Source organism: Ixodes scapularis, unplaced genomic scaffold, assembly GCF_016920785.2.
Source record: "Ixodes scapularis isolate PalLabHiFi unplaced genomic scaffold, ASM1692078v2 PGA_scaffold1__304_contigs__length_218370807, whole genome shotgun sequence".
Taxonomy (NCBI): Eukaryota; Metazoa; Arthropoda; class Arachnida; order Ixodida; family Ixodidae; genus Ixodes; species Ixodes scapularis.
The window spans coordinates 34,434,671-34,458,753 of NW_024609846.1; the positions used below are offsets into that span (position 1 = coordinate 34,434,671).

A 24,083-nucleotide genomic window follows, 5' to 3' on the forward strand; every position below is an offset into this window, starting at 1 on the left:
TACCGACGTGTTCAATAGCACAATAAAAACTCGAGGGCCTCCCCGCCAGAAAGTATTTTAATCATGCTGTATTTTAAACGGGTGCTCCGACATTAAGCCTCCTCGAGATTCGAGGGGAGAAGATCCCAGCTGCTGATTCCGTGGCACCGTCCCGTGCTGCTATTCTGAGAAACTTCCGCAACTCCCTGCACTTCCTTTTATTGTCTGAAAGTGTTTTTTACGCAATAGGTGCGCAACCGCACCGCCGAATGGTGGAAGCTCACTCCACCTTTCCCTTCCCGCGTGCGACGGGCACTGGGACCTCTGATTGCGAGACGGCACATACTGCTCACTTTGAGATGGTGCGCGACGTGCGGGGTTCTCAACACGTGATTGTTTGTCAGTCCCGTATGCGAATCTGGAGTGTCCGCTGCAGATGATGAATTTGGCAGGGTACAGCACTACTAATAGCCTGGCGGTTTTTATCGTCCATCACGAAGTTGTGATCGGGAGCGATAAACACGGATAACGTGTTCTTAAAGATGGGCTGAAAATGTATCAGCGAAAAAGCGACGTTGAAAATGATACTTGTATACTAAGGAATGCTACAAAATCCGCTTTGCAGTCTTCTTGATCACCCCAACAGCTAACGTGACTTTCTGCAGGATATGGTTGTAGTACCTGAAGTTTCTTTTAGTGGTGAGGTGCAGCACAACGACGTTGGAATATAAGATACTACAGAACCGCGCCTATAATTTACGTGAGCGTAATCATGACACATTTACATGAGTTACTTTTCTGTGCATTTGACTGCCTTGCAGAGGCTTAGGTCCTCATACGGCTGCGAGTTACAATGACGCGTTGCTTTAATTAGTTGCGATGGTAACTCACCAGCCGTATTTTGACTTAATAATTCAGAACATAGTTAAAACTTAATGTATTTAATATGACTTAACTTTATTCTATTTGCAAAGAAAATCAAAATGATAAAATCTTTACTTCAGGGGCATCGGATTTATGGTAATGAAGTCACAGCTGAAACGAGCGTACATTCTAGGCCACACTGGATGTAACGATGACTGAGTAATGTCATCCAATTATTTTTAGTTTGCAATTATATAGATATGTCGAGTGACCTAATCAAGGGCTATTACAGCGTACCTTGCACAGTGAAAGCTTCGATGTTTTTGATAATATTCTCATCATCATATCTTTAAATATCTTCCCAATAACTAATATTCATGCATCTAAAGTATACAAAGTTACTTATCATGAAAACAATAAATTACATTTTTTGTGGAACTGATCATCGTAAACAATCGTTTCATTACATTGTTATTACAAAGGCACATCCACTGGGGATTAGGAAACGTACCCGAGAAACGAAGGGCCAAACAACCTGCTAATAAATATATATAAATATGTATGACTGCTCCGGTTTCTTCGCCACCAGCCGACAAATGTCTGTGGGTGCTATTGCCATCCCACCTCTGTGACCAATCAGGGTAAGATTAGTTTAAGGAATCTATAGACAAAGTAGCAAAGTAAAAACCACGAGGTTTACACACGAATAAGCGGCTTCTTAAGGAAATGAGATGCCAGTTAATAACACATGCGCAAGAAATCACCTAATTTGGCACAACTTTGAGGCGTGTCTCTGCAGCCGGCGGCCACGGTCGAGTGCTTGCTTCCCCACACCACTGGGCAGATTAAGCGAGCGCGCCTCTCAACGTGTAACCTTCACCGTAATGGAGTCACGCGACAGCCGAAGGCCCTGCTCAGAGGCATCCCTGTTGCGACACAGTTCCGTCCTCCTCCCCCTCACACACCCACGACACTGGCACTGTGCCAGTCGTTCACGTCCCAATATTTACACGCCACAAAAAGCGCGCGAACACGCAAGCTCGATTTAAAATAACTGCCGCTAAGGGGGTTGCCGGCAGAGTGCGGCAGGGCGACTCTGGCAGACTTCCCGGCGTCCTTGGCCCAGCTGGAGGGACTTGCGAACACGCCCCCCCCCCCCCCCCCCCTCTCTTCTTCTTCAGCGGAAAGCATCTCTTCTCTCTTCTTGGTGTTTGGGACAGCAATAGGACCCCGCGGGACAGCGAGATGGCGATGTCTCTTGAGCTGACCATCCTTCAGCTGATCTGTCTCTGCCTGTCGGTGGCCGTCGTCGGTGCGAGCAGCGACGCTACTTATGCCCGGTGGTTTCACGGGACCAACAGTAGGCGCCTTTTGGATGAGGCCCTCAAGGGTGACGAGCCCGTGTTCCTGGAAGCGGACGTGGTTGTGGAGGGTAGCATGGCCGTCCTGGAGCACCCTCTGGATCAGCCCTGGGACTTGAGTCTCCGGGACCTGCTGAACCTGGTCACGGCAAAGCCCAAGAGGGTTACCCTCAAGCTGGACTTCAAGAGCACCGAGGTCCTTCCGTCGGCCATCAACGTCCTTATGGGTGCTCTGACAGAGGTGAGGAACGCAACTTGGGACGATCGTTCGGACAGGAGCGCTGCATGAGCGTTCGACTGGGACTCGCCTTTCCACTGATTGAACTGAGTTCAAGCCGAATAGTGACCCAGCACTTCTGTCCAATCTGAGATTAGCGCTTATAAGGTGACGTAAAAAGTTTAGCACCAAGGACTTGCTATCTAGGGAGTGTTGTGCAAAAAAAGAAAAAACGTATCCGGGAGCAGTTTATCGCTCCTTTTCCGGAATTAGCGACAAACATCAGCGTGTTTGTGAGTAAGTGGCATAGTATAGTTGGACATGGTCAGGGAAAGAAAATGTTTTATTCGTTCTTGCGAGTCGAATTTGCTAAGTGCTGTGCTGTACTTTGATGCTGAGTTAATTGAATAAAACGTTTATTTTAGCTTTTAGAAATTGATACCCAAGGCAGTAATGGATGAACACAACGCAGAAATGTATTTAAGAAAAATGAGAATATAAAAAAAAATTGATGAGGTTAAAACAATAGAGCTGACGGCAAAACAACAAAACAAACCGATACGACCTGCCGTCAACACAATTAACTATGAAACATCCGCTGAACGCTCATGGTGTTGCCGTCAGGGGATATTTTATATTCCTCGGGTAACGTTCATCTAAGCAATACATTTGTTATTGTTACAGATGTAATGATGTTGACTTTAATATTTTAGGCATGGGACATTTTTTAATGGTTGTCCTTAAAGTTTCTGAACAAATTTTCGAACACTTTTGACATTCATATCCAAAATAATTACAGAGATAAAAAAGTAAGAGAGAGAGAGGGGGGGGGGGGCATATCTTGATGTCTAACAGCGTCTGCGCAGTTAGACGAAAAGGAAGAACATATACTGAAAGCTAATAATTTGTAAACATATATCGGTATTGCGTGTCTCGAAAAGTTTATACTTAATGCTTGAATGTAATATGCTAAACCTGTGTCTGTCTATGTAAAAGGAGGTGGTGGGTGCTTGGACCAGCAACATTAAACATTCGGCTTTTAATTGGAGTGAAGTATTATTTATGAAGTTCGTTCTTGCATCTCAACACTCCATATGATTAAATTCATCAAAGCAAAACTTTAAAATAATGATAATTAAGCACACATTTACTGAAAGTTAATTCGGTTGAATAACCTAAGTATTGTTCGATGCGCCTGCAGAAAATTATGTTTAGAACTGTCTGACGTGTCATGAATATTACCAATATTCAACGTTTTTCAAATTTTTTTGTGCTCAATTATTCGCCTATAAATTCTATATTTTATAATGATAGTCTGGACACGGATTGTTACAGGAAGGTCCCTTAAAGAAAAAGGTATATAAAAATACTCTCATTTCATATGGCCATGTATATGTCCTCTGAAAACATCACCCAATTTAACTATAGCAATACTAAAAAACCGTGACGCGAGTTATATCTTCAAAATACAAGAACTACATGCGAGAAAGAAAAAAAAACACATACAAAAAGTACTAAACTATTTTAAAATTTGTATCGTCTAGTTGTTTTGATGGCAACAAAACTAGCGACCGGTTTAATATTGAGGTTACGGGGTATTTTGTACTGGTGGAATCGTGCAGGTGCACAGAATCTCCAAAACCTAAAATTTCCAATCACGAGTTGTATATTACAACCAGACTCTACCATCGCTTATAAAAAGAGATAGAAAAAAAAATAAGTGAACACTTACGAACGTGTACAAAGAAGGCCATACACGCCTAAGTGGAAAATTACTCTTGCCGACCACGAAGTATACCAGGCGGAATGAGTTAGCAAATACGGAAGACGTGTTTGCCACTTCCTTATTTAAATCGTTTCGTGTGCGACTCGCTTCTTCAAATTGCTTCTGGACGCACCGCCCTCCCTAGTACCACCGAATTGTCTCTTCCTACCTTGTTATTTTTCAAGAGGCGGTCCATGTTTGAAACGTCCGTCGTGTTTTTTGCGTTTGCTTGTCTCGATTTATGCCGAGTTACGAACCAATTTGTCACAGTAGCGGTTGCATACCCGAAGAACCGGTTCCTCCCCCGTCCTATTCGTCGGTTTCCTCGCCATGCAGGCGTGTGTGGGTGGAAAGCCGGCCGCGCGAATGTTGTGATGCAAGTCGGAAGTCTCTCTAAAAATAAAAAGAAGGCGAAGAGAGAGAGAGAGACAGAGAGGCGCACTGCGCAATAATTAGCCGCACAAGTCCGTCTTTCTTTTTTTTCTTCTTTAAATTCGTCCTCCGTAGCCGTTGCGCTCTAATTACGTCTCGTGTTCGGAGAAGGATGTTATCGCAAACTCCGCCCGGAATTAAATAATTACGGGGATTGTCGAAACTGAGGGCCAGCCAAAGAGCGCGGCCGTGGCGACATCGGCGTCTCGAGCTTTCTCGCGTGTGTGCAAACAGTTGGGGCAGCTGTGTACGGGAGCGCGCACAGCAACCAGCACTTGGATGTCACAATCCAACAAGAAAAGCACCGCTGCTCTGCTTTTTTATTGGTAGCGAATCCGAGTTCATCGCTCTTATGCAGAACGTGCACGTGACGTCATCGCCTCGTGATGGTGGTCCTTCTGGATTATCCCCCCTTACTTATTCCCACCGATAAAACCAAAGTCGGTTGTGCGGAATGCACGCAGAAGGTGCGCGCTCAGCAGCAAGACCACCGCAATAGACACTGATGCGCATTTCGACATCAGTGCAAGCCACGCATTTGTCTCCTCCAGCGAGTCATTCATGAGCACCTTTTCACAGCTTGATATTTTTTTTTACCGCCTGGTGCTGCGAAACGTTGAGGCGCTAAATGCTAACTAAGAGCATTTAGTACAAAAACATAACTAACCACGAGTAATTTGTGTTTTTGCCACTCTCACAGTACACAGCAGCAACTTTATTAACATTCGCTTCATAAAACTTTGTGGAAATAAAACAGTAGTGACACAATCGGTGACTCGTCTTCATAAGAAATAAACACACGCACTAAGAAGTAGCTAAGGGAACACTAAATTGAGTGGTTGTCCCGGAGCACACGCACAACTTACATATGACTTTTATTCACGTCATGGTGATTCTAATAATCACTATTACGTAGGAGATCCTTTTGTCAGACTCTCTTGGTTTATTCAGATTACTCTCTTTTTTATGTCTACCATCTACACTAGATTAAAGTTGCCTATAAAAAAAACAACTCTGAAATAATTGGCATAATTCCCAGCTTCAGTTCACAGTTCCTCCAGGTTTTCTGTTTAGTCCACGCTGACCTCGTTTTAAATGTGTTTGTCGACAGAATAAAAAAACGCTAACAGATAATAAGTTGCTGAAATACTTCAATGGCTTGTGCGAAGTACTTATTGTCATTCAGCGCACGTTTTACTTGGTAAAACAATCAAATTATTGGCCTTTGGCTCGCGTTGTTTTGGCGTGTTGAGACTTTAAAAAAAATGTACGCTCGCAGTTGTGACGATCTTGCTACTGCATTATTTCCGCTTGCGAACCAGTCCCAGTGAGCGGCAGAATACGCACGACACATGCAGCCTCTTTGCGGAGCGCCGTCTGCTTCTTTTGCAGGGGTTGTGGTTTATTATTTGCGGTGAGGAAAACACGAACTGCTTTTTTTTGGCCGACACTTTGCAGTAAACATCTGTGCGGCGTCGGGCAGGACGGAGTGCCCGGGCCAATCAGTTATTCCGGTCGGATCGGTTCTAATTTTTGAGACCGTCTCTCAGACATGACCAGGCGATGCAAGATTCGGTATCCGTGCGTAAAGCGATCGGGAACCACAAGTGTGTCGCGCTGAGAATATTAGACGGAGGGCAGCAGCAGCACGAGAACATGCGAAGTGCGCAGGACCCCGAGTGCCACGGGCCAGAGGCAGCGCGTAAGCGCCTTTCGCACATCTCCTAACGCACATCTCTGACAACTATCCTACTGCTAGCAAAGCTCCTGAATCAAATGTACTGAGGCACACCACTTAACGACACAAAAACCGATGCAGTGAATCACACCACCCTGTGTTGTGTCGTTCGCAACTGTTTTATTTTTTTTTTTGCTTGAAGGCCGTTATTTTTGCGTGCTCCGGAACGAACAGCGAGTGTAGCTAGACTTGTAGAGGAGCGTATGCCACTTGGTGATTGGGTAATTTTGCTGTCTATTGTAAAGTGATATCAGCAATGATATTCTACATTATTTCAATTCAAATATTGTTTTTGTTTTTATTGGCTTTATATAAAGCGGAGAATACACTTTTTGTAAACAACTGCATTTTTTGTTTATTATAGTAGTTGCATTGTGGTCATCTTGCCTGCCTGGGGTCAACAAGGAACAAGCACAAAGTTAAACTTGATGATTCTACAAAGTTAAACATGATTATACAAAGTTAAGCTTGACTGATATTTCAGCAGATACTATATACAGAAAGTTAACAAAAAAAAAAAACTTTCTGGGTTGGTGTGGTTCGTGTAATTGGAAACAAAGATTTCCAATTACACGAAAAAATAAGTAGCGTTCACGTGAATTTCGGGCCCGCTTGTTTCTTGGTCGGGCTGAGACTGAGCAGATTCAGAAAAACACAATTTTCGATCGTGTCAAATTTTAGGTAGACGTGAAAACAACATCAACAAAAAAAAAAAAACAACTATATGGTGTCTCTAATGAATCTTACGCTGTAAAACGAGCCGTTAAAATCGACGCCTGTACATAGAAGGTTGAAGCTTTCACCGAATGGGCCTTGAGGTGTTGCATTTTTTAGGTGATGATAGTTTAGGGCATAGCTCTCGTTCTGTGAAAAATGATACCAGCAAACTTCTCAGGTTCAACTACGGACGGGTTATCAGACGAATGAGTTAGCGATTCTTGTAACATGTGGGGCTATATCCTGATAGACTTAGTGAGCAGATGACGCAATATGTTGTCTGTTCGCTGAACCTTTCGGGAGATGGCGCCATGCGTTACTGGCATCGCTAACTCGATCATCTGCGAATCCGTCTGCCTTTAACCCCGGCAGGGTTGTGGTATCATTTCTCACTGAGAAATAGCTATGTCTAACACTTTGAACAGCTCTAATACACTCTAATACAGAACCTCGAAGCACATTCGGTGAAATTTTGAAATTTATATGTGAAGGTGTCGTCGTTTCCGGCAGGTTTTAGCGCTAAAGATACACTGAAGCCACCCTTTATATCAGCCATATTAATAAGAACGAGATATGCATAATGGGCAGCGTGTTTCGAGCTGCGCTGGTTGTTTGTTTATGAGCTTTCTGGGCTCGGGAGTCCGCTTTTCTGTAACGTTACGTGTAGCTCTTAAAGAAAAATAACAACCCTATAATACACCTTGTGTTGGCACAAACCGGCTTAAACGGGATTTGGGTCAGGACTTTGTTGAGCAGGGTCTAATCGGGCCTAGAAACTCCGGCCAGGGCAGGCCACTGCCTTGTAGAGTTGACGCAAAGGAAACATTTTGCTGTCATTTAGTTGATACATATCTGAAGATTCCTTGTCTTCCCATCAGCCGCCTTCCATTGAGTGTTAGCCATTCATTAAAACATATGATTGAGTGCTATACACTAATAGTATCGGTGAGTATAGCGATACAGTTTCACCTGTGCGTTCTCGGCGCAGAACCTGAAAGACCTGTGGCTGCACGCGGACGCGGTCCCAGGCCCCGGCGGCAAGCCACCCGTCGACGCCTCCACCTTCCTGCGTTACACAACGCCCTTCCACCCGTTCGCCGTTGTATCTCTTGGGTGGACCACCAAGAGCAAGGGTGCGTACTCCTGGCGGAACGTCGAGACGATGGCCCGCCTCACCCGCTGTGGACAACCGTACCTGAAAAGAGTCGCCTTCTCCGTACGCGCCTCAATGCTCGAGAACTCGTTGCCCCAGCTCGCCTGGCTCGTGGACGTCGTCCCAAATTCCACCCTCTCTGTCTGGTACCCGTCATCAGAAGCTCCGCCTACAGAAGCATTGTTGAAACTTCGCCAGACAATTCCGGAGTCGTCCGTTGTCTACGACTTGCCGCGGGACTACCCTTTCGAGAATCTGGTTGACGCTCCCATCATGGAAGAAGACCAGGACTGGAGAATAGACTGGAAGCTGACTGGAGACTCTCCTTGTCAGAAGACCTCGTTGGTCGGAAAGCGCGCAGTGGTCTTGGGAGACCAGGCGGTCTCGGCGACTCTGCCAGACCCATGGGCGAACTTCGAGGCCAAGCTGGACCTCAGTAAACCAAGATCTGTCGCGGTGAGCCTCGGCAAGTCTAAGCTGACACTGGAAGGCCCCTGCTTTTACATGGTTCTCAACAGGAATGGGCAAAAGGTTACAAGTCATGTTTGGGGCATACCCTGCAAGGATAACACCCTGGATCCGGCCAGAAAAGAAAGCCCGGCGGAAATGACCCGCGAGTGGGACTTCGAGAACGCTACGGTACCGCTTGTGTTTGAGTCGTCGCCTGGAGGTGTTGTCTATGCAGCGTACTTCCATTCAGCCGCACCGACTTTGTCCTGCTCGCTAGCACTGGTTTTGATGGCGCTTGCAGTGTTGGCCGTCTGAGGGGGTATAACTGACTGCTTAGGACAGCCTGTGTTCTAACGTGTTGTGCAAGTTAGTGTTCAAAGTTGCCGTCGCCGTCTTCCAGTAAGTTTGTAGAAAGGGACGAATTCGAGCGAAGTATGAACCTCGTGGCTATTGTGAAGCAGCCCCCACTAGCAAAAATTACAACATAATATATAAATGCAAGAGCAAATACCAGGTGAAAATATTGCTTCGAGTGGCTAGTGAAATAAAACACAACATAAATCCTTGAGTGCTCATTTTGAACGCTTTAAGTCGTGAGAAACAAAGAAGATGACAGGCTTAGCGAAATCATGACATTGATGTGTTGCATTAAATTAAATTCGATTAGTATCTCTGGTAAGTCGACAGGGTATGATGATCGCATAGGCAAGTATTATGAATGAAACTGTACATTACAATATATACTCAAGCGAGTTAATGAACTATGAGGGGAACATGGAGTGGCAGCTATTCAAATGCGCACTGACGAAATCTCATGGTGTCGACATTGTGGAACTCTGACAACACCGTAATATAAATCAACGATTGTGTTTTATGCAATAGTTTTATTTAACAGTTTCATGTGAGCCGTGATTTTGTAGGGAAGTTTCCTCCTTTCTTGTGAAACGCAGTCCGTTGGAAATTATGTAGAGAACATAAAACTGCACGGAGTTTGAACGTAGCCGTTATGTAAACACTGACAAACGATCAAAGATTCAGACCAAAATTCTTATATAAAATGAAACGAGAAACGCGATGGCGAGTATATTTATTTTTATTGACAGGCCGAACGTAGACAGCTTACCACTGACCACTTGAAGACAAGGCACAATTTGTTTCTGGTGTATTTAAAACCTGCTGCTCGAGGATAACATATATAAATAAAAAAAATTACCTCCCCCTTTAAAATCAAAAAGGAGGGCCAGGATTGGTGCTTGTGCTGGTGGGGTTGATTTTTACTAATGCGCACAGTAATAATTTCAATCATTGGTTTGCAGGTGAACTTCCACGTGTCCTCAAACGAATTTAATCATACATATCATCATATTACTGCCTCCCTACACTATCCCATTTGTTTGCAATATGAATGTTAGTGCATTCAGGTTGCTCTGCCCTTTCTCCTCGTTGTATTTGAACAAAATGTTGGAACTTGCCATACCAAGTGTATACCCAAATCAAACATGAGTAGTTAATACATTGAATTGCAGTTTGGTGTACCTTCATTCCAAACGGCGTATAGAAATGTACGCTGCGCATGCCGAAGTAAAAATATTTTTCAGATATACTGCACAAAGAAACAAGAACTGTTTAGTGTGCCCGTTTTGTAGAGGTCTTTGAAGAATTGACTGGTTTTGCTCATCTCAAATATGCAGCGTGGGAAACATAAAGATATCAGCAATAATATTCCGCTATGTCGAGAAGAGTGCTCGTTAGCACCATCTGTCTAGCAATATAGAGTTAATGTGTCTATTTAAAGTGCGTTTTATTAAGAGATGTAAATGTTTATAAAATATGTTAATAAAGTTTGATGATATCCATTGCCACTTTGTTAGTAAATCAAATGCTATTATTATGAATTCAATTGAAGGTGAAAAAAGTGAGAAAGACATCTATTCACGGGGTCTTTGAGATAAATATATTTCTAAAAAGGCATGTCATTGAAATCAACCTATTATATGGGCTATTTTCTTTCGGATCTCACAGAAATGTGACGATGGAAAAAACGTTTAAAATATATGCTAGGCTAGCTCTCGACTAAAACAACACTGAAAATTGTTCTTGCTTCAAATATATATTTATCGAAATTTTTCGGATTTCGGCCATCGTTATGATCGCCCAAATCTGAAACTAGCGCGTTGGGGTGTTTTGCCAGGCACACATACACTTAGAGCCACATGAAAACTTCGTACATAGTTTTTTGAACTGGAATAGAAAAGCGAAAATACCATAAAAATATATTTTTGTTTTTCATTATGTATTAAATAAATCTTGGACCTTGCACTTCTGAGGCTAATTTGGCAGGTTTGGATGGTGATTAATTTTTTTACGCTAAACGTTATGGCAGACCTTATATAGTAAACCAGAACTTAACTATGTAGCTATTCAAAAAGTACAACATTGATATTGGCAGTTAAGATTATCGTAGAAAAACAACTTTGAATGCAAAAGGAAACTCTAAAGATAAAAGAAATAACACAAATGTTCTCATTAAGGCAATCTTTAATATTCTTCTTTTCGTACGAAGAGCCCTTCGTAAGGTCTGAAGTATTAAATTGAATTCAGTTGTGAAGCCGTGAATTTGAAAGTACGATATATCTAAAACTTTATTTTGAGATATAATTTAATTGCACCCGTCCCTATTTCGAGCTTTCGTATATAAGTGGAATGACCGAATGATATATATTGACAAGACCTACAGTATAGTGATCTTTTTATGGGCGTCACTGTAGTGGGACAGACGTGCTGTGACGGCGTGAAGAGACTGTTCAATTATCAAACCTCCTTGCACAACTTCAGGTCGACCGAACTTGAAAGGACGCAATAATGACTGTTCGTCTAGTCACCCAGCTGCTCTTGAACCGCCTTGCGAAGGGGGCCCTATATTACTCGACGTACGGCTTCTGGCAGGCTGATGACTTTGAAGTAACCTAACAACTGCTGTATCTGAAAAAAAAAAAAAATGTGAGAAGAATCTGTCGGTAACCTAAAGAATATTAGCATTCGTTTTTTACGTAATCTATTGTAAATTGACATGTACTTTCTTGCGTAATTGCAATTTCAGTGTATTGTTACTTGAATACAAGAGCATCTATTTGCATTTGCTATATGTTTAATGTTTTATTTTAAATTCAAAACAGTTGTGGGAAAAACATACGTGTAAACGTACAATAAATACAGCATTTTTACTCATGCTAAGTCACCCGGAACAATATTTTACATACAGACTATGCGTGTAAAGAAACCAAAAAAAGGCTTTGACAAGCGAGATGGAGTGAGCTCATTGTGCTTTTAGATGACTTAGAATAACGAGCGCAAATAAATTTTCAGCTCGATTGCAAACTGACAACATTGCGCTCTCAATTTGCGTGGCGAGGTTGCAAGCCTAATGAAAAATATTTTTTCTTGATCACCTTTAATATTACAAAGAGGCTCGCGAAGAAAATTGTTTTAGTGTGTTAGGGTTACCAGTAGCAGAATGTTTAATTTTTATCATCACGCGCCTTTTTTCGCTGAATGACAGGCATATGCTCTCTTTACTTTAAAGGTGAGTACCTGTTGAGACAGATCGATTTCGGCATTTTCTATCGGATCACAAGGTTAATTTTATGTTTTATAATGAGTCCGTCTTCCCTACGCACGTAGTGACGGATAAATTTAATGTTAAATGCACTAAAGACATACTATATGCACGGTTTTAAATGCGAACAGTTTGCAGTTCTGTTTCTGTCTAGCTGTTTCCCAACCAGCTGCAGCAAACAGTGGTGCCGTATCATGCAAGATTTTATGTACGGCTGTTTACAATTTAAACTAAACGTAGCTTGTCAACGCCTGGTGTAGGCGACGGGTTGTTCGGTTTTGTGTTGTGCGTTTGGTGCCCGCGTTTCTTGGTCTAGGCTCGCGCTAGCCGACTTGTTAAGTTCCATGGCGCCACTACTGCAGACGCCTCCCCCCCCCTCTCTCTCTTCCCCTTGTACAAGGGGCCTGGGGCACTTGTGCTGGAGGCGTGGAGTAGGCGACAGCGTATTCCTTGTACATTGGTGAAGCAGTGTCAAGAGGTGATAGAAATGCAGGTTTCAGGCGATCCAGTAAAACAGTCTCTCGACGTCCCTTTTGAATCACCGTGTAGAAAATTGGCCTCTACCGCCCGGCAAACCTTGTGGACAATAGTGTATGGCCCGTCGAAGAGGGGCTTCTTGGCAGCATCCCAGCGAATGAGCATGTGCATAGACTGGGCGAGAGCAGGATGTATAAAAACTCGTTGTGGGAAGAGTTGTCGTATTTGCGTCGGGCGCAAAGATGGCATAGTGAATGATCCACGACCACCACACACACAAGAGAGAAACAGAGCTACGCGTCGGCCACATTAGACGATGTCCCCGTCCGTCTTCATTAAATTCTAAATAGATGTACATAAAATCTTGTATGATACCGTACCACTGGTTGCTACATAGTTGGTGACCCGGACGTGATCTACACTGTTGGCAAGTCCCGTGTATTATGTGAATATTTGTAGGTGAAATACAGTGTCCAAAAAAAAAATTACAGTGTTTTTCACAGCAAAAATAAACTATGCATCGCCGAGCGCTCATTCTCCGCCCAAAGGTAGCACTAAAGGTCACAACCAGATGCCAAAGTTTCCGCCAGATCCGATACCTTATTCAAAAGTTATAAGTGATTTTCTGAAAATGTCAATGGGAAAATGAAGCCCATTTTTGTCCGTTTTCAGTTTCTGGTCCCCCCCCCCCCCCCCCCCCCTTCTCCCCCCCATAGAGCCCCATGTATTCAAAAACCCCGTGGGCCGCCATTATCCCATTGAACTTCTCAGAAAATCACTTGTAACTTTTGAGTAAGGTATCGAATTGGGCTCAAACTTTGGCATCTGGTTGTGACCTCTAGCGCTACCTGTGGGCGGAGAATGAGCGTTCGGCGAAGCCTAGTTAATTTTTGCGGAAAAAAAAAAAACTATAAATTTTTTTGTGTCTGTGACACCCTGTATACGTTATTTACACAAATTAACATAAATGTACACCTGGTATAATGAATGGTTTGTTAAAAAAATCATGTGTGATTGTAAAAGATGTGTTTTCGTTAGTCTTACACCCCTAACCATGCGGCCGAGTTCGGGAACAGACATCGCCACCGACACGGCGACCGCCATGTTGATTTTGATTCAGTCAAGGAGAGGCGAGACTACAGTGGCTTAAAGAGGGTAGTGTAACGAACGAAACCGGAGAAGCGGCACAGCGTTGGAAGACGGCTGCGGGTGGCGCCTGTGCTTGCTGCACCGTCGTTCCGGCTATGGCCTCCGGCTTGGCCGCTTGGTCAGCTTGGCTCCGGCCAGCTCCGGCCGATTCGCAGCTGTCGACTACACTGTCGTCTGCTAGTTTCACAGTTTTATGCTCCTTCAAACACAAATCGTGTCGTCGGAAGTTTGCTGGAAACAAATAATTGTTTTTGAGGTATTTATATTAGTTATGAAGCGTGTTTAATGTGCCTCTACCTGCCGGCCGATTGAGGCACCCAACGGAGCTGCGGATCGAAGCGCCACCTACATCGTCTTCCAAGGAGTGGCCGTTCCCGATGCATGGTGGAGGCTACGCGATAACCACACTACCCCCTTTAAGCCACTGTAGTGAGACCAAGGACGTTCAGTACGTTGTATGAGACAGGGCCACGGCGTATTACTCTTTAGGTGAGGACAGTTCCCGACGCGGAGGGACCAGATAAATTAATCTGAACCACAGAGACCCGCAGAGCCCGCGGCCGCTAGCGTTGTCGCTGTTCTCTTCAGGACGTTTAAAGCGACGGCGAAAAATTTCAGCCGGCAGGCCGGGCGGGCCAAGACAAATAGATGCGGTTGGGACGATCGAAGGTACTGAATATTTATCCATTTTAATGGAAGTAGTCGCTTTAAAATTAGCTTTTCATTTTCAGTCCGCGATACAGGTGTGCCAAGTGTGTTCGACATGGGATTCGGAGCAAACAAAAAGCGCCGAAAAAATACAGGGACACAGACGAAGAGAAACAGGAAAAAGAGCTTCATAAAGTGCCACATCTGCGCCGGACTAGATCTGGTGATTTGCAGCCACTATTCGGTCGTACTGAGCGGCATCGAAACTCCTTTTCACCAGGGCTGTAACACTTTGTCGTTCTCTGCCAAGGGAACTGACGGAGTGCCGGCTTCTCGAGCAGCAGGACATCAAAGCTTGTAGCAAGGATGGCATGAAGACATCCGGCCACTCCCAAGAACAATGACTTGCACTCCCTCTTTCTTTCTCCCCACCCCTATGTGCGGGTGCGTGTGTGTGTGGGCGCGCGCTTGAGTGTGTGCGTGCATGTGCCCGCGAGCGTGCTTTTGTGCATGTGCGTGTGTGCATGCAAATGTGTGTTTCGTATCAGAATCTTGTTTTGGTTTGTAGTAATGCAGCGCCACAGGCCTCAGGTATGGGCCAATGACCTTTCTGGGGTGTCACAGTCCCTCTGGGTTGAATAATGATCATTATTCATAATATTATTATTATTATTATTATTATTATTATTATTTTAGAGCTTCACTAATGCGCGGTTCTGTAAGTTTGGCAGCATGTGTGTTCCCTCAAACGAAGCTCAAACAAACTGATCTTGTAAGAAATCTGTAAACAATTAACAAACAGATCTGCCTCAATTGCAGTAGATATAACTGACATGTCTGAATACGTAGTGCGTCCTCAGACGTCGGAGCCGACTTTTCCCGTCGGATTGATGCGGCCGCCAAATCAACTGCGTAGATTTGGCGGCACGGGTCCTTAGAACCGTGTTATCTGCGGATGCCGCGTGTGTTCTTCTCTCTACGATACCGACGTTTGTTTCAGCCGGTTGTGTGTTTCTGCTAGGGTGAAGGTAACAGCAGTATTCTTCGGTAAATCATAATTCAGTAGGACGGCCTTTTGTGATATTGGGGAGCTTTCGCATGCTCATGACCATATGTGCGCTCGCTTCGGTGCATCTGAGGCATTAAATAAACATGAATAATTGCTTATCACCTTAGCTTTGAGTCGTATAACTAGAGAAACCGCAAACGCTTTTCGAATCCGAAGTTTGAGGATCGAACCAGCGGCAGCACATAGCCAACATCCTAAAACTTCGTCTTGTATCTCCAGGCTTGCACGCGCCAGTGTCAAGAGTGCAACGAAAGTGCCACGCGACAAGGCTGATACAGCGTTTAAGGATCTACGTGATACGTCATACACAAGACCAACACGAATCGTAATCGGCCGCAATTGTGGGCAATTGTGGGCAGTTGTGGGCAATTGCATCAAGAGGAGGCATATTTAGAAAACTTTTGTAATGAATAGCAGCCGGGAGAGTTCAGAACCAGAGATTTTTTTATTGAGACACACCTTCGCGAGAGGCGATTCCCGTTTCAGTTCCGTAAAGAATGCGGGTTGATAACTTCGTTTTTTATAACACCATCCACTTCTGCAGGCGCCCTCTTTGCCGTCTCAGAACTGGAAAAAATAAAATAAAAACAAGGTAGACTGATGAAGAACAAACATTCTAATAGTAGCGTAATACAAGTGATTTCATTATGGTCGTTTCAGCTGACATGAAAGAAGAAAAAAATGTTTGTCTCCGTGTAGAACGTTACGAAATTTCGCATGTATATAGCCTTTCGGAACACCGAGTTGTGCGTGCATTCCAGACTAGTAATTTGTAATTTTATTGACACGTCAACGTCGAAAACGCAGAAATAATGTTTTTGTGACACCCAAATTGTGCAAGAAATTTCGTAGAGTGGTCATGAGGAAGCGGTTAAATATGTCTTTCTATCTAGAGCTTGCAATAGGCTTCAGCGCGACCGAAGTGTGCTTTGTATGCGTTAGTAAGTAGATTGGCCGCTGAGTATTCATTATAATTATGGTATAAAATTCGACGCAATCTCGCTTATGTGTTAAGAAGTTCACCAAAACTATAATAGACCGATGCCACCAAGTGAACTGCGCAGGCGCGCACATTCCGGAAGTGGTGCCGCCGCCATGCTACTTGTAGTCATCCGTTCCCGGCTTCCCGGCAACATACGGCTGCGCGTACGTACATCATCATAGATTATCATTTGGCACGCCCCGGTATCACCTTGATTCTCTTGCATGTTTTTACTTCATAAGATTATGTTGTTTGTGATGACTTGCTTTCCTCAGCAAGTGCAGAAAAGCAGTTTCAATCTTCTTATCGCTTTAAGATCGCCTTGTCGTCTGCTTCGTCGTCGTCTGCTTCTTCGTCTTAGTGAACAAGTGAGCCCACTGCCGTTCACGCGGTAATCCCAGTGCGGCCGCGAAAAAAAAAAAAAAAAAAAAAAAAAAAAAAATCAACGGCGCCACTACTCGAGCATTTCGACTCCTCGGACGTCTCAATTACCTTGCAAACAAGTGAACATCTAGTGCAATAGCAAAGAACAAGAAAATTCGAGGCACAATCGGCTCGGTGTAGCACCACGGAACAGCATCAAATCTGATAAAAAACTGAGCTTGGTGGTGCTCAGTCTTGTGCATAACGTTTAATCAGCCATCAAGTAAGAGGAGCTAAATAGACTTTCTCGGTCAGCGATAGTTTTCTAGAAGTTGTTTCATTCTGGTTGACAGCCTGTGCGACAGAGTACAGATGAACAGCGGGAGAAGCCTGCTCACAAAGAACTGATCTACAGAAAGGCCAGGCCTGACGCGCCGTAATAATTGGCATCTATCAAAAAAGAAGCAACCATGCCAGATACCTGAAAGCTTGGGGTGGAGATAATTTTTCGTGCACAGTTTCTATTCAGTATTATTTTGTTTGCGCAATATCCGAACGCTAACAGTCGCCCGACGGAGGAAGCTTTTTCCTGCGGTCTCGACTGGTGCTAATGCAGGATGAATCAGTAATTCCAGCCTAACAGACCACCACAAAATGAATGAGGTTCGTTTGTTACATTTTTTGGCGGTAAGTACGTGTTGAACTTCTAAATTGTATTATGTTTCACGTTTGTATGGAAAAAAAAATGAAGGCTGCTTCCGAAAAGGTTGTTTTATTTCGAGTGGTGCATATCGGAATAGCTGCTCTTTTTTAGTGATTGTCCCGATCTTTTGAAGCACAGTTGTGCTTGAAACATGTCGTCGCAATAACAGTTATAACCACCAAAATACACCGAGCAAGAAGTGTATTAAAAACGGCCTCCACAAAGCAGTGCGGAGGTCCTATTTGAGATAGACCGCTACGGAGCAAATGGTCAGAGATATTCCAACCTACGGAACACTTCGGCACGTTCTATGTCTCGAGCCCTGTAATCTTACACATTTTAGCTGACGTGCAACAGGTTGGATATAAATTATGAAGCAAATCGCGAAACAAATCGTAAAACGCTATTTTCCCTGCCGCTCTGTCCGGCTCTGTTGACCTTTCTTTGCCATGCTTCCTTCTTGCGGGAAGACATAATATCCGATGCCTTTTTGCCTGGTACTTTTATTATAGCTCCGTGGCATACAACATGTGAAGCCACCGATTGAAAACCATGAGTAAACACACCTGGCTAAAAGTCTCGTGCTAACCCGAAAACTTCCAAACGCCGGGCGTACATTGCGCGGCCGGAAAACTGGGGAGAACTACAGGTACCAGGATGCACCGCGGCAGCGGTGGCGTCGCGCAACTCCTGGTGAGATCGGTCTATTACCAACTTCGTTAAAAATAAGCTGAGTGCAAATGTTTCTTAACAATGGGGTTCAACCGCATCTCAACAAAATAGAGGACTTTTCGGTTGCGCAACTCAGGGGCACGTGTTTGATAATACTCATTGTGCAGGAATTTGAATCCTGGTAGATTCCGTAGAAGTATCCCTTCTTTCCGACCTATGAGTGTCCGTGCAGATATGGCCAGGCACGCGCTCGCTTACCGACGCGCGTGCAATATACGGGCAATTTTCCACGGGAGTGCTCTAAAGAATTAAAGGGATAAAGCACCACTAATCACTCTTGATAACATAACAGATAGCGTTTCAACCTTGACAACAATAGGCTAGACATTTCATGGTTTGAAAGGGAAATATTTTGTGAAAGTACACCAACAATCACTGATTTGCCTGTTTACCGCATGATATTGATGTTGCTAGAAAACTTGTCAGCCTGCTGCGGTGTTCAGGCAGCTTAATGCAAAACTCGGCGAAGTAAGTGTAGGAGTGAGAGGCGTTACAACCCAATTTATCACATATTTTAAGTTCATAAGCATTAATCATTTTCGTAAACTCACTTTGTTCAGCGTAGGGCATCGATGAAACTCGCCGGCAAGCTCAGGAAGACTGTTCCATTTCTGTTCGAGGTCGTTTGTCGTGATACGAATACAGAAAATATCAGCGGTCAGCGGAAGCACTTCGCTTATGCTACGTTTACCGCTAAGCAGCGGTGGCACTGCGCAGTACCACCGCGCAGTGCGGTGGGTACTGCGTGCTCGGTGGATCAGTCACCGTTTAGACTTGCATCAGGTGACGACGCTTTGTGAGCATACTCGCACTCGCGCGCATAAAGCCAGGTAAAAGGATGCAACCAGGCCATTGAATGGTACGACAAGCCGGTATAGCTTCCAGTGCCCTGTCAGCTAGTGTTGGACGCAGTATAGGGGGGGGGGGGGAGTTAGGTGAATGAATGGACGAATGAGTGAGCCCTTCTCTCGGGCAAAGGATTGCAGCACCATTTGGCTGCCCGGCACAAACCCAACCTACGTTCCGGTAGTCCCTTCCCATTTTACCATCATGTTTAGATAGAAAACTATTAGTCATATAATTATCGCGAATTATTTTAATCTAGTTTCCAGTCTCTTCATACGCTTTCGGTCGGAACAGAATGGCAAATTTGAGATCGAAGCGACGCAAAGGAGAACGTATTGGGGACACATCGCTTGGCTATAATACTAGATCTGGGCTCAATTGTACCGAATTTGTCTCTAAACGTCTCTACCATATACATGGCTAGCGTAGCTTCCCGAGAAGGCTATTTACGTTGAACGCAAAAACATACTACTCATTTGAAAAACTAACGCTCTCAGCGCGGAGTAGAGTGGACAGGTAGCTCATGTCGCCAGGGAGCATCCGCCACCTCTATTTCCGTAAACAGACAGTAATTAGAGCTCTCGGCGCTGTTTTAAAAAGAATGGTGCGCATGCGGAGAAGATTGTTTGGAAAACGTTTATTATATACTTTAAAAGCCATTTCTTAAAAATATATATAGATAATCTAGTATATCGCAGAATATCTGGGCTCTTAAAACAATGTTTGATTCGACACATAATTTCAGCGCTTTATAGAACATCATACCAATTAAAACTCGTTTAGTTTTTACTTTTGCAGCCCTAAAGCGGCACTCCAAAACTGTTGTTTTCAAATGACAAATGTTCATTTCAAAGAAACAGGAAAAAATATTTTTTGTCGAAGCTTAACAGGTTTATCTATAACTTTTTGACAGCTTAAAAAACAGAAGTGTGCAATTAATGAAAGACCACATGGTATATAACCTTAATAAAGCTTTGAAGCGAGCCTTCACTGAAAGAGATTAGCCATGTGGTAAATGCACTGTGAATATTTCTCACAAATGTTGCCCACATCACGAGCTTTAATGCATCAAATTGTATCCGCTAAACTCGCACAAAACTACGTATGCCTTCATTACGCGTCACTCTTTTTGGTTTAGTTACGTGAATCTAACAAAACCGTCATATTTTATGCTCCTCCCATCGGCCCTCGAATAAACAGTATTATAATATTTTAATGATTCCGTTCCAGAGAAACATTGGTTCAACTTAAGGAGACATTTATACCAAATTCCAGTGTAATATATGAACCTTGCTGTTCGCAGACACCATTTAAATAGTTAGTTTATATATCTACAAGATATATTGAATGTCCCACCAATGTCAACATTGGCGGAGCATATTTTATATATAAGCAGGTTATATCAATTTTCAAAGCGGAGCCAGAATGAGCAGTTTAAATTGATAACTTTAACCAAGAACGTACCGTGCGTGTCTGGTATGGGCATAGATGAGCAACGCGTAGCAATACTTTCAAAAAGTTAATTGCGAAATATTTTATACAGGCATAACTAATCTTTAAATATTAGGTTTGCATATAAATTATTCTCACATTTGCTACATTCCGGACATTCTTCGGTATGTCGCTGACATTCTCCGCAAAAGCAAGTCCCAACGTGATCCAGCTTCGTATCATTGTTGTCGTCAAAAGCCTGCCGGCAGAAAATGGTATCTTAAGTTCGCTTACTACAAATAAGATGCATACATTTGATATTCTTTCATTTTGCTTCATACAAAATTTCTGAAACTGAATTTATATGGTAACAGTCGCGTATACGGCAACGACCCAAAGTGGTACATTGATTCTGCACAATATATCGTAATTCCACTCTACAGAAATTATTTTAAGCAATTAACTAAAAGGGTTACTGCGATACATTCCGTTATTGTGAGTAAGGTATATGTGGTGTTAAATGATGATTCATCAGCAGCGTCAAAACATTAATTTCGCGACCATCTGGCAAACGTTTATAAAAATTCAATAACCATATCGTTTTTTTTTCTGCAGCTTGGTGTTGCATATATTTCTTTCTTAAGAGGGATAAGGGGCGAAAAGATTGGAGTACAATAGTTTCTACAATAGGCACGCACCAAAAGAGTCAGCTATCCCAGGAGGGATTAAAAACGTGGTTTGCAATTAAAGAACATTTCATTATCTTTGGTTGTTAAGAACGTTTATTGTTTGTTAGTCATTCATTATTTTGATTCTGGTTTATTTGACAGAACTGAATGACACTTCTATGAGCTCAAACAATGCTCAGTTGCAGGAAATTGAAAGCCAAGTCATGTCTTGATTTCTAACACGGAGGGAGCTTGCTTGTTGATCAGATATTTAAAAACACAATGAAGCTTCAAAGAACGTTCTTAGGATTTCTTCAATTTACTTTAAAATTCCCGAGAACGTAAAAACAAAGTTTAAAGTTAAAGGTTGCAGTTAAGGGTGACAAACAAAAAATAATCAGTTGGAAACAAGGTGTTAAAATGCTTAGGTACACTTACAACGCACACGGTAGCATTTTGGTATTCTTTCGTCTGGGTATTGGTTTCGCTTTGATTTCCACTTGTGCAGAGGTAAGTGCAACCTGGCGCCATATCCCGGCAATATCACATATCAAAGAAATTCTTAAATAAGTATATATTATGACTGCGTAATGCGTTTTTAATATAATAAAGAGTAATTAATATTTATGTTAAAAGTAATGAAGCATAATATTTTGACAGCCGTTGTAAACAGAATCAGGAAGATAGTCGTTGCCGCTTTGTCTCTGAAAGTGTGCAGTGAATTTAAATGCTGAAAATTGGCACGCATAATTATACTGAGTTTTATATTAACAGGTTTGTAACAGCTCAACGCCTTATTGTGATGCACAACAAATATAATACAACTCTAAAAAAAGAAACATTGACACAGACATTCATGAACGCAGGTAACGCACAATAAAGATAACAACGACATGCTGTTGCACCAATGATATTTAAAGTTTGGGACAATAAAACTTGTTAAATTTAGGTTGCGTTCTTATAACAATTCGGGTGGAAGTGGTAAAAAGTGCATATAGGTAGTAAAATATGTGAGTACGGCTAATACGCGGTGGGACATGAAAATAGACCGAGCTCAACAAAGCAGGTCAGGCTACAATTTCATAGAAAACTTTAAACAAAAACAAAATTTATTAAAAAAACTCTATGAAACAACAGCATCACTCATGCTAAACGCGCGTGATTTGTGTCATATCCTTCTTTTTTAACACGTATTTATTTTAGTTTAAAGAATCTCGATCACCAGCCCGCACACTCGTGCTGCAAAGAGAGAAACAATGCCTGAAGTTGTCTTGTAAAGCGGAAGTTTAAGTGTTGATTTTTGTTTTCTTTTATAATTTTATATATAATTATACTTTTATGTCTTAAACTTTATACATAACCTTAACGTCGAATAAGGCTCCCAGCGTGCAAATGAGTTTTCGTTTGTCAGTGTCCTATCACTCACGTAAGTCATTTATTTCTCTCTATGACCCCTTTTCACACAGAATGTGCCTTTGGGCTTGATCGTCATCAGTGACGTCACTGATGACGTCATCGGCGTTGTCACTGATGACGTCATCCTCAATGATGACGTCACCGGCATTCACATCGTCATCGTCTTTGATGACGTTACTGATGACGTCACTAGTGATAATGACGTCAACAGTGACGTCACTGATGACGTCATCGTCATGTGACCCCTGTGAAGTCACATGACACTGGTGACGTCACATGACTCCCGTGAGGTCACGTGACCCTCGTGAGGCGACGGCGACGCCGCTCGGAGGGAGGAGTAGCTGACAGGAGGAGGAGGTGAGGAGTAGGGAGGAGGGGTATACCCTCCCCTCAGTACCCTTCACTCCTCCTCCTCAAGAGCTGCGCTCGAATTCGGTGTTACAGGGACTTGTAAACGGCTTTACTTTTTGTTGCTTTGTTATTAGTCGCGGGATCCCACCCCGCTGCAGTGCAGTGACCGTCACGCCCCCTCGTTGTTACCCGAAAGCCGTCATTGATCGTAGTTTTGCTTTTCTTTCTTTTCCTGCACTTCTTCTAAGCCCTTCCCCTTTCTCCCAATGATCGGGCATGGAGTCAAGAGGTCCAACGAGTCAAAAGGTCCAATAATAGATCTTTCGACTCGTTGGGTATTTTGACTCGCCAAACACGAGTCAAGAGATCCAATGTGGGTCAAAAGGTCCATGAGTCAAGAGATCCAACGAGTCAAAATATCCACGACGAGTCAGAGGTCCAACGAGTCAGAAGGCCCAACGAGTTAGAAGGTCCAATAATGGATCTTTTGACGCGTCGGATGTTTTTTCACTCGTTGGACTTCTTGACTCGGAATCCTCGAGAAGGCGTGAGTGAGTACAAAAAGGCTCATCGGAAAAAATTGGTATGTTGCGAGACTGGTGTTGTCTATGAGATACCATTGGAGTGTGGATTTAAGTATGTAGGACAGATGTCACGCTGCATCAATCACAAATTAAACGAACAGTAAAGAAATGTAAAGAACGATGTACAAAAATCAAAAATAGCAAGACATATTCATGAATGCAACAACTGCACGGCGCTCTGGTCGGAGACGGAAATAATACACAAAGAGAGGAAAGATGTAAAGAGAGTAGTAAGGGAGACCGTGCGAATAAAGTCTCTAGGCAACTGCGTAAGTCAGGCTTTACTACAGTTTGGAAGCAATTCAAAAAGCTTTCTAAATATGTAATTATTTTTATTAATTTTTTTCATTTTGCGATTTAGGTTGTTTGAAG

At 43.2% G+C, this 24,083-nt stretch overlaps 1 protein-coding gene and 1 pseudogene across 1 annotated transcript; one reads left to right on the forward strand and one right to left on the reverse strand.

The window, feature by feature from the left end:
• Positions 1-1,896: 1,896 nt before the first annotated feature.
• Positions 1,897-10,532, forward strand: LOC8028727 (protein FAM151B). Its single transcript, XM_002401324.5, has 2 exons — positions 1,897-2,445; positions 8,062-10,532. Exons 1-2 carry the CDS (start codon positions 2,089-2,091, stop codon positions 8,989-8,991), a joined length of 1,287 nt encoding a protein of 428 aa, XP_002401368.4. The 5' UTR covers positions 1,897-2,088; the 3' UTR covers positions 8,992-10,532.
• Positions 10,533-16,025: 5,493 nt separating this feature from the next.
• On the reverse strand, positions 16,026-21,891 carry LOC121835683 (annotated as a pseudogene).
• Positions 21,892-24,083: the final 2,192 nt, after the last annotated feature.

Bases quoted from the DNA above. Each gene is read 5' to 3' on its own strand.
- LOC8028727 (XM_002401324.5), top strand. From the start codon at position 2,089: ATGGCGATGTCTCTTGAGCTGACCATCCTTCAGCTGATCTGTCTCTGC. The intron at 2,446-8,061 runs GTGAGGAACGCA...TTCTCGGCGCAG, and splicing joins TTATGGGTGCTCTGACAGAG to AACCTGAAAGACCTGTGGCT.